The sequence below is a fragment of the Coregonus clupeaformis genome, unplaced genomic scaffold, assembly GCF_020615455.1.
Source record: "Coregonus clupeaformis isolate EN_2021a unplaced genomic scaffold, ASM2061545v1 scaf0096, whole genome shotgun sequence".
NCBI classification, from domain to species: Eukaryota; Metazoa; Chordata; class Actinopteri; order Salmoniformes; family Salmonidae; genus Coregonus; species Coregonus clupeaformis.
The window spans coordinates 704,555-715,206 of NW_025533551.1; the positions used below are offsets into that span (position 1 = coordinate 704,555).

A 10,652-nucleotide genomic window follows, 5' to 3' on the forward strand; every position below is an offset into this window, starting at 1 on the left:
TTCCCACCTGGACAAGAGGAACACCTACGTGAGAATGCTATTCATTGACTACAGCTCAGCATTCAACACCATAGTGCCCTCTAAGCTCATCACTAAGCTAAGGATCCTGGGACTAAACACCTCCCTCTGCAACTGGATCCTGGACTTCCTGGACGGGCCGCCCCCAGGTGGTAAGGGTAGGTAACAACACATCTGCCACACTGATCCTCAACACGGGGGCCCCTCAGGGGTGCGTGCTCAGTCCCCTCCTGTACTCTCTGTTCACCCATGACTGCATGGCCAGGCACGACTCCAACACCATCATTAAGTTTGCCGACGACACAACAGTGGTAGGCCTGATCACCGACAACGATGAGACAGCCTATAGGGAGGAGGTCAGAGACCTGGCCGTGTGGTGCCAGGACAACAACCTCTCCCTCAACGTGACCAAGACAAAGGAGATGATTGTGGACTACAGGAAAAAAAAGAGGACTGAGCACGCCCCCATTCTCATCGACTGGGCTGTAGTGGAACAGGTTGAGAGCTTCAAGTTCCTTGGTGTCCACATCACCAACGAACTATCATGGTCCAAACACACCAAGACAGTCGTGAAGAGGGCACGACAAAGCCTATTCCCCCTCAGGAGACTGAAAAGATTTGTCATGGGTCCTCAGATCCTCCAAATATTCTACAGCTGCACCATCGAGAGCATCCTGACTGGTTGCATCACCGCCTGGTATGGCAACTGCTTGGCCTCCGACCGCAAGGCACTACAGAGGGTAGTGTGTACGGCCCAGTACATCACTGGGGCCAAGCTTCCTGCCATCCAGGACCTCTATACCAGGCTGTGTCAGAGGAAGGCCCTCAAAATTGTCAAAGACTCCAGCCACCCTAGTCATAGACTGTTCTCCCTGCTACCGCACGGCAAGCGGTACCAGAGTGCCAAGTCTAGGTCCAAAAGACTTCTCAACAGCTTCTACCCCCAAGCCATAAGACTCCTGAACAGCTAATCATGGCTACCCGGACTATTTGCACTGCCCCCCCACCCCATCCTTTTTACGCTGCTGCTACTCTGTTAATTAATTATTTATGCATAGTCACTTTAACTCTACCCACATGTACATATTACTTCAACTATCTCAACTAGCCGGTGCCCCCGCACATTGACTCTGCACCGGTACCCCCCTGTATATATAGCCTCCCTACTGTTATTTTATTTTACTTCTGCTCTTTTTTTCTCAACACTTTTTTTTGTTGTTGTTTTAAATGCACTGTTGGTTAAGGGCTGTAAGTAAGCATTTCACTGTAATGTCTGCACCTGTTGTATTCGGCGCATGTGACCAATAAAATTTGATTTGATTTGATTTGATTTGAGATGTGGTTGTCTTACATAGCTACCTTAAGATAAATCCTCTACAGATGTAGGATCTTAACTTGACACAGTTTGCTACGTACAGGTGGCCTGGCGGGTAGGAACGTTGGGCCTGTAACCAAAAGGTTGCTGGATTGAATCCCCCGAGCTGACAAAGTCAAAATCAGTTGTTCTGCTCCTGAGCAAGGCAGTTAACCCACTGTTCCCTGGGCGCCATGGATGTTGATTAAGGCAGCCCCCCGCACCTCTCTGATTCAGTGTCACGCCCTGGCCTTGAGAGGCCTGTTGTCTTTAGTTGGTTTGGTCAGGGCGTGAGATTCTATGTTTATGATCTAGTTAGTCTATTTCTATGTTGCAGTGCTAGGTTGTGTTTCTAGGTTTGGCCGGGTGTGATTCCCAATCAGAGACAGCTGTCGCTCGTTGTCTCTGATTGGGGATCATATTTAAGTAGCCCATTGACTACTGTGTATTGTGGGATCTTGCTGGTATGTGTATAGCCCTTTGGACTTCACGTTACGTTGTTTCTTGTTTTGGTGAATGTTTATTTAGTTAATAAACATGTACGCTTTTCATGCTGCACCTTGGTCCGACCCGTCTCTCAACGATCATGACATTCAGAGGGGTTGGGTTAAATGCGGAAGACACATTTCAGTTGTACAACTGACTAGGTATCCCCTTTTCACCCCTGCAGCAGGAAAATAATCCTGCAGCAACAGGAACTGTTAATTATTATGTGGATCATAATTAATGGACATTTGTGTAGGGGTTGATACATTTTTCTTAAGGTAAAAACAAGTCTGAAATGTCAGTGTAAATTGTAAACTTCAGAAGCATTAAAACCTCAAATACACTACATGTTTTACATTTCCTGCTTTGCAGGGAAGTTCCCCTGCAACAGGGTGATCAAATTAAGATCCTACATCTGTAACTGTAAGTCGCTCTGGATAAGAGTGTCTGCTAAATGACTAAAATGTAAATGTACTGTGTATAACTCTCTGTCAAACTTCCCCACGCCCCAGCAGCTCATCTAGTGCATCATTATACATTCTGATTTCCTTGTTTTACACTGGGGGCAGATGGATGTAGCAGCAGACTATTAGATTATTTCAGCTCTGGTAAAAATGGACAAAAATGTAGCAAAGTTGGAAATTTGGGAAAGAATCTGGTAGAACGCCGGGGGCCACACACACACACACACGCACGCACACTTCCATGGGAGCAATTGAGATATATTTTTCTCTCCTTCTCTCCTCCTCCTCTCTATCCATCAGACACAGTGTATGACGAGAGGTTACTGACAGCTGCAGACAATTTCATTGCGGCTGCCTTCAAACTGCCTAGAGGTGAGACGATCCCCTCCTCTCCGTTGTATTTCCTTTCCCTCACTACTACGTCACACCATATTTCAAAACCTTTCTTTCACATCCATGCCTCCATTACTTGCCATGGGGTGTGTAGCATCAGAGTAATACCTTCATTCTGCCCTTTTCCCAACCTGTCATCTGTGTGATGGGCTCTGTATAGTATGGGCTCTGTATAGTATGGGTTCTGTATAGTTTGGGCTCTGTATAGTATGGGCTCTGTATAGTATGGGCTCTGTATAGTATGGGCTCTGTATAGTATGGGTTCTGTATAGTATGGGCTCTGTATAGTATGGGCTCTGTATAGTATGGGCTCTGTATAGTATGGGCTCTTTATAGTATGGGCTCTGTATAGTATAGGCTCTTTTATAGTATGGGATCTGCATAGTATGGGTTCTGTATAGTATGGGCTCTGTATAGTATGGGCTCTGTATAATATAGGCTCTTTATAGTATGGGCTCTGTATAGTATGGGCTCTGTATAGTATGGGCTCTGTATAGTATGGGCTCTGTATAGTATGGGCTCTGTATAGTATGGGCTCTGTATAGTATGGGCTCTGTATAGTATGGGCTCTGTATAGTATGGGCTCTGTATAGTCTGGGCTCTGTATAGTATGGGCTCTGTATAGTATGGGCTCTGTATAGTCTGGGCTCTGTATAGTATGGGCTCTGTATAGTCTGGGCTCTGTATAGTCTGGGCTCTGTATAGCTCTGTATAGTACTTTTATCAGTCTAACGATATATTTGGTTCTATACTAAACCATGTCAATCAAGTCAAGACATGTCATGTCAATGTTCATCAGTAAAAATGTTTTTGTTGTTGTTGTTGCTTAAATCGTTGTCTCTGCCTCATTTTTTGTTTTCCCCTATTTCTTCCCCAGCTTCTGGATGTTTCCCTTCATGTGGTGAGTGACTGTTTCCTCCTCCATTGTTCCTCGTGGCATGACCTTCCTGTTGAACCTCATGAACTCTTAGTAGCTCTCCTCAGCAATGGCCGCTACGGCGTCAACGTGTTAGAAAGATTCCAGCTATTATATTAATACATCTTTGATAGCAAGCTAGTTGTGCACATGCTGTCAGTATAATAGTTAGTTAAATAGTTATACTAAGACATGTTATATGAAGTATTAAATATATTTAATTTCCTATTGAATTCCTATGGTATTTCCTTTCTATTCTACCTTATTCTAGAAACGTATAGGCTATGTGTTGCATTTCCTCCCATGGGTTCCTCAGGTTTTCAGGCATCTGGTCATGTCTACAACTGTATCACCTGTCAGTATGACTCCTGTGAGTTCCCACTTGACTGTCCAGGTGAGTAACAAAACACCACCACATCAAATCTATTGAACATTTACACCGATTTGTTTCATAACTCAAATACCCTCGTCTCCCCAATGTCTGGATAAGCAAGACTTCATTCTACACCCGCCTTGACACTGTCTGTGCAGGACTGTCTGTGTAGGATTGTCTGTGCAGGACTGTCTGTGTAGGTCTGTCTGTGTAGGACTGTCTGTGTAGGACTGTCTGTGAAGGTCTGTCTGTGTAGGACTGTTTGTGCAGGATTGTCTGTGCAGGATTGTCTGTGCAGGTCTGTCTGTGTAGGACTGTCTGTGTAGGGACTGTCTGTGTATGACTGTCTGTCTAGGTCTGTTTGTGTAGGACTGTCTGTATAGAACTGTCTGTGTATGACTGTCTGTCTAGGTCTGTTTGTGTAGGACTGTCTGTATAGAACTGTCTGTGTATGACTGTCTGTCTAGGTCTGTTTGTGTAGGACTGTCTGTATAGGACTGTCTGTGAAGGGACTGTCTGTGTAGGACTGTTTGTGTAGGACTGTCTGTGTAGGCTATGCGTTACGTAACTGCATTGTCCCCTTGTGAAAACATCTACTTGGTGCCGTTCATCCTTGAAATGTTCTTAGCAGTAAAGTCAGAGAGGATTTGAAAACGGAACCAAGGCTGTAGTTCTATTTTTCACACATAATATATTTTTGCACAGAAAGCCTCCCTAGGTACCCTTTAAGTCCTTGGCTTCTTTATGTAAGGTGACAGTCCCCGCCCACACACCATGGTATTCATATCCACCCGGTGCTGCACAATTACTGTTCAGCATATCATCCCCTTTCAGTGCACCCCCTAGAGGCTATATTTAAATATTGTCATTAGGGAAAAATGTATGCACTCACTAACTGTAAGTCGCTCTGGATAAGAGCGTCTGCTAAATTACTAAAATGTCAAATGTTAAAATGAGGGCTCAGACTGCCACAGTCTGCTGCCCCTGAGAACTGCTTCACCACAAGGTGAAAGTGTGTGTGTGTCTACAGTAAAGAACATCACAGTCATGGAGAACAACCGGACACAGACGAGGTGTGACGTCCCCTTTCCCCTGCCTTATGAAATGGAAGTGGTCTGGTTTGCAGAGGAGGTCAGTGGATGTTATGGGAGGTAGCTAGTTCTCCTATCCTTAGAGTGCCAAAGCCAGATATAATGGCCTAGCCCTAGCATGTCCATCACTATACAGTACCCACTGCAATTCCTCACAATCAGGACCCGAATATGTCTTTAGATGAGAAACTCTCCCAAAAAGATGAGCTGAATTATTGAAGTCATATTATGAAACCAGCCCTTTTCCTGAAACTCCCATTTAGACATTACATTTACATTTCAGTCATTTAGCAGACGCTCTTATCCAGAGCGACTTACAGTTAGTGCATACATTTTCATACTGGTCCCCCGTGGGAAACGAACCCACAACCCTGGCGTTGCAGGCGCCATGCTCTACCAACTGAGCTACAGGGGACCTGTAGACATGATTCCTTTGTAGTGAGAACAGATCAGAGGATTGTGCAGTCATGTTGTCCCCTGACTTGCAGATCAGGACCCAGCAGGTGGATCAGTTTGAGGAGGTGACAGTAGGGATAGACAGGCTCTACTCTATCCCCTCAGCTGGTCTGCGACACCAGGGTACATACCAGTGTGAGATCTACTCTGACCAGCGCTCCTTAGTCAGACTCTACTACCACCTCATAGGTAATGCTAGTGTAGAGAGACGTTCATTCAAGTCCCATATTCCTTTATGTGTGTTGTATGGTGGTGACTCCCATTCACCATCAATGTGTAGCACGGTGGCCATTTTGTGCCAGAGAGCTTCACCACACATCTTTGTATGTATCTTTATAGTCGATGTATCGCCTCTCCTTTTCTCTGTTCTCTGTGCTCTGAGTCTCTGACCTCTCTCCACCATCTCTATCTCTCCCTCCATCTCTCCATCCCCCCCTCGCTTCCTCAACCCTGTCCACCACTCTTCTCTCTCTCTGTCCATCTCTCTCTCTGTCCATCTGCTCTCTCTCTCTCTCTCTCTCTCTCTCTCTCTCTCTCTCTCTCATCTTCATCTCCCAACAATTGTTTACAGACAGATTATTTCACTTATAATTTACTGTATCACAATTCCAGTGGGTCAGAAGTTTACATACACTAAGTGACTGTGCCTTTAAACAGCTTGGAAAATTCCAGGAAATTATGTCATTGCTTTAGAAGCTTCTGATAGGCTAATTGACATCATTTGAGTCAATTGGAGGTGTACCTGTGGAAATATTTCAAGGCCTACCTTCAAACTCAGTTGACATCATGGGAAAATCAAAAGAAATCCAAACGCCTGAAGGTCCCATGTTCATCTGTACAAACAATAGTACGCAAGTATAAACACTATGGGACCACGCAGCCGTCATTCCGCTCAGGAAGGAGACGCGTTCTGTCTCCTAGAGATTAACGTACTTTTGGTGCAAAAAGTGCAAATCAATCCCAGAACAACAGCAAAGGACCTTGTGAAGATGCTGGAGGAAACAGGTACAAAAGTATCTATATCCACAGTAAAACAAGTCATATATTGACATAACCTGAAAGGCCACTCAGCAAGGAAGAAGCCACTGCTCCAAAACCACCATAAAAAAGCCAGACTACGGTTTGCAACAGATCGTACTTTTTGGAGAAATGTCCTCTGGTCTGATGAAACAAAAATAGAACTGTTTCGCCATTATGACCATCGTTATGTTTGGAGGAAAAATGGGTTAGGCTTGCAAGCCGAAGAACACCATCCCAACCGTGAAGCACGGGGGTGGCAGCATCATGCTGTGGGGGTGCTTTGCTGCAGGAGGGACTGGTGCACTTCACAAAATAGATGGCATCAAGAGGAAGGAAAATTATGTGGATATATTGAAGCAACATCTCAAGACATCAGTCAGGAAGTTAAAGCTTGGTCGCAAATGGGTCTTCCAAATGGACAATGACCCCAAGCATACTTCCAAAGTTGTGGCAAAATGGCTTAAGGACAACAAAGTCAAGGTATTGGAGTGGCCATCACAAAGCCCTGACCTCAATTCTACAGAAAATTGGTGGGCAGAACTGAAAAAGTGTGTGCGAGCAAGGAGGCCTACAAACCTGACCTCGTTACACCAGCTCTGTCAGGAGGAATGGGCCAAAATTCACCCAACTTATTGTGGGAAGCTTGTGGAAGGCTACCCGACACGTTTGACCCAAGTTAAACAATTTAAAGGCAATGCTACCAAATACTAATTGAGTGTATGTAAACTTCTGACCCATTGGGAATGTGATGAAAGAAATAAAAGCTGAAATAAATCATTCTCTGTACTATTATTCTGACATTTCACATTCTTAAAATAAAGTGGTGATCCTAACTGACCTAAGACAGGGACATTTTTACTAGGATTAAATGTAAGGAATTGTGAAAAACTGAGTTTAAATGTATTTGGCTAAGGTGTATGTAAATGTCCGACTTCAACTGTACCCTCTGTGTCAGTGTCCCAGCTCACATACACAGAGCTGTAGATATACCTTTGACTGTGTTAGTATCCCTCCTCCCTCACAGATGGAGACAATCATTTATATTCTATAGGCTATAGTATACACAGTTATTAATGCAGGTAGTGCCTTAATACCCCTTAGCCATGGCATATTCACCTTACCATGCTTTATTAAAGCCATGTTCCTTTGACAGCATTGGATTGCTTTTTTGCCATGCTGCCAATAAAGATTATTTGAATCTGAATGTGACTTAATCAGAGAAAGGGCTATCCCTGTCAAATATGGACAGGCAGCTTCAAATCCTATCATATCTTGTTTCCAGAACAGCAATGAGGTACATGTTTGCTCAGCAACAGTGACACTATATCTAATTTATTGGGGCCTGAAAAGATATGGCCACTTAAAGCCCCTATAGGACAAAAAATATTAGATTCTCCCTCCAAAATGACACATATCCAGGCTCATATGATAGCCATCATACCCGACTCAGCACTCATGCCATAACTTTTTTATTTATGCATTATGTCACGTGTATATTACAGATAATATGAAGGGGACATCCAAGTCTAGATATCCTAGTCAAGATAGGCTTACATATGTGTACCTGGTTGTTACAGGATTCTGCACTGGTGGTCGATAAAGAAGGAGAAGAGTGATGTGGAGCAAGCTGAAGACGATCCAGATTCAAGGTGTCCAGTGCGGGATATATATCTACTGCAATAAAAACAGTCTGATGACGCTCATCCATTCCCTTCTCTGTGACGGTGAAGAATATCTGGGCTTTGTCAGAGAATTCGGTATTTAACTGGTTTCACCACTAGAGGGCGATAAGCACATGTTAATATCGACTAGTTACCGGAGTGTAACTCCAGTTCTATGAGTGGAGCGGAGCCCCATAGGGGAGCTATGCTCCTAGTGGTTTACCCTCTGCCCTACGGCAGAAACAGCCTGAAGCAAAAATTATGCACACACCTGCAGCCAATGGGAGCACAGGTGCCCCTATATACAGGGACCCGTTCCCTCAATCTGCCTCCCGAGATATTATCTTCAGCGAGACTAGAGAGGGTCGGCAGGGCCTTAAGTCCTATGGGGCTCCGCTCCACTCATAGAACTGGAGTTACACTCCGGTAACTAGTCGTTCTATATCGTGGAGCTATGCTCCTAGTGGTTTAAGGCGGAGCGAAACGCTCCAAAATGTACTCCCTGCCGAGCCTAACACTTCCCATTAAAAAATGAAAAAAGGTCAAGCCCAGCAATGGCTGCAACCAATTCCCGCAGTACTGCGACTAAAAAACCCATCCGGGCGTCACAATATACCGCGTCATCGGTTATAGACCCGCCCCATCTAGCTCAATGGCAATGCCAATGGCTAGTGGGCGAGACCATCAGAATAGAAGCCATGCTAATCTGTACTAGCAGATAGCCATGCCTCAATATTCTGTAACAACACTATCGTCCACTAATGGAATGACATAAAATGTCACTCTACATTATGTGTCCAACAGACCGCCTTACTTACTCAATGGAACCCAGAGATTAGTAGGCAGGAACAAAATATACCAGTCATACTAAACTGAACCATCAGATAGATGACCTCACATTCTGTCCACTCAATACATGTCTCTACCATACTGACACTGTCAGTCAGGAGACATGCCACAAGATATGCTTTTCATCCAAAGCGGACCTGATAGAGACCTGTCTATCATCCTGCTTCTCTCTCCTCCAACTCAAGATTCTCCTTCAGCTGTGCTGAGTACAATCGAGCTTGAGAGAAAAGCTTGTCCTAGACATAACAAGTTTTTCCTAACCAAAGCGGACCTGATTGGAACCTGTCCAAGGTCCTGCTTTGTCCATTCTTTCCTAGCTCAAAATCGCCTTTCAGCTCTGCTGAATGCCGACTGAGCTAAAGAGTTAGAAAACATGTCCATCCATAATATGTTTCTTCTAATAAAAAAAGCGGACTTATGAGCATGGTCACAATCCTGCTTTCTTTCTCTGTTTTTCTCAAGATCTCCCTTCAGCCACGCTGAGTACAGACCGAGCCAAAGAGTTAGAAGACATATCCAACAGATAGAAACGGATAAAAGGAGACGGTGTCGACCATGACGCTGCTCTACAAATATCCTCTACCTCTGTTCCTCTGAGAGGGCAGTAGAAGCTGCTACTCCACGAGTGGAGTGCGCTCTAATACCCTGAGGCGGTTGTTGCCCCGCCGCCTCGTACGCCGTCTCAATCCCTTCACAAAGCCAATGAGACAATCGCTGTTTTGAAAGTGGTCTACCTAATGCAGCCGCACTGTGACACACAAACAGCTGAGGCGATGACCTAACCGCTGCTGTCGCGCTCAATGTAGCACGCCAAAGCGCGTACTGGGCACAGACAATGAAGCTTTTCTCACTCCTCTCCCCATGGGGAGGGGGATGAAAAGCCCACAATTCCACGATCTGTGATCTATATGCACTGTTAATAACCTTCGGCACAAATGCCGGGTTAGGACGTAACACCGCTCTGCTCAGATCGCCATTGATGGCAAGGCAGTCGGGTCTCGTCGACAGTGCACACAAATCACTGACCCGCTTAGCAGTAGTCAAGGCGAGCAACAGCGCCCGTCTTGATAGACAGCATCTTGAGGGGTATTTGATTCAATGGCTCGAACGGCGACTTACATAGCGCTTCGAGAACCAAGGCCAAATCCCACTTGGGCAGCGTAGCTCTAGGCATCGGCCTAAGCCGTCGGCGTTCCCAATAAGAAACGTTTCACTAATGGGTGACTGAACACGTTTTCCCGTTAAACCCTTCATGACCAGCTGAAATTGCCGCTGCAAACACTCCGAATGGTGGAGGGCGATTTCTGCTTATCAAACATAGACTGCAGGAATGAGAGCACACTCTCTACCTGACAGCTCATGGGGTCCACGTCCTGTGTGTCACACCATTGTGAGAAAACATTCCATCTGCTGGTATACACCTTAGAAGTGGAACTGGCTCTTGCGCCCTGTATGGTTCTGATCACTGCATCAGATAACCCACGGTGCCTCAACCTGTCCCATTCAGGAACCAAGCCTTCAGTGGTTGGCCGATTATGGGCCACTGCCCTATCGAGCCTCCCGCCTGGGTC

General features: G+C 45.3%; 1 protein-coding gene across 1 annotated transcript; it reads left to right on the forward strand.

The window, feature by feature from the left end:
• The first annotated feature begins 2,625 nt into the window (after positions 1 to 2,625).
• On the forward strand, positions 2,626 to 7,555 carry LOC121542371 (sperm acrosome membrane-associated protein 6). The gene is made up of 6 exons (XM_045213314.1): positions 2,626 to 2,694; positions 3,593 to 3,616; positions 3,948 to 4,025; positions 5,035 to 5,135; positions 5,584 to 5,740; positions 7,527 to 7,555. Exons 4-6 carry the CDS (start codon positions 5,052 to 5,054, stop codon positions 7,553 to 7,555), a joined length of 270 nt encoding a protein of 89 aa, XP_045069249.1. The 5' UTR covers positions 2,626 to 2,694; positions 3,593 to 3,616; positions 3,948 to 4,025; positions 5,035 to 5,051.
• The last annotated feature ends 3,097 nt before the right edge of the window (positions 7,556 to 10,652 follow it).

What these genes read in the sequence shown, in the direction of transcription:
- LOC121542371 (XM_045213314.1), top strand. Translation starts at nt 5,052, where the DNA reads ATGGAGAACAACCGGACACAGACGAGGTGTGACGTCCCCTTTCCCCTG. An exon ending in TGGTCTGGTTTGCAGAGGAG is followed by an intron (nt 5,136 to 5,583) that starts GTCAGTGGATGT and finishes CCTGACTTGCAG; the next exon opens with ATCAGGACCCAGCAGGTGGA. An exon ending in ACTCTACTACCACCTCATAG is followed by an intron (nt 5,741 to 7,526) that starts GTAATGCTAGTG and finishes CCTCTGTGTCAG; the next exon opens with TGTCCCAGCTCACATACACA.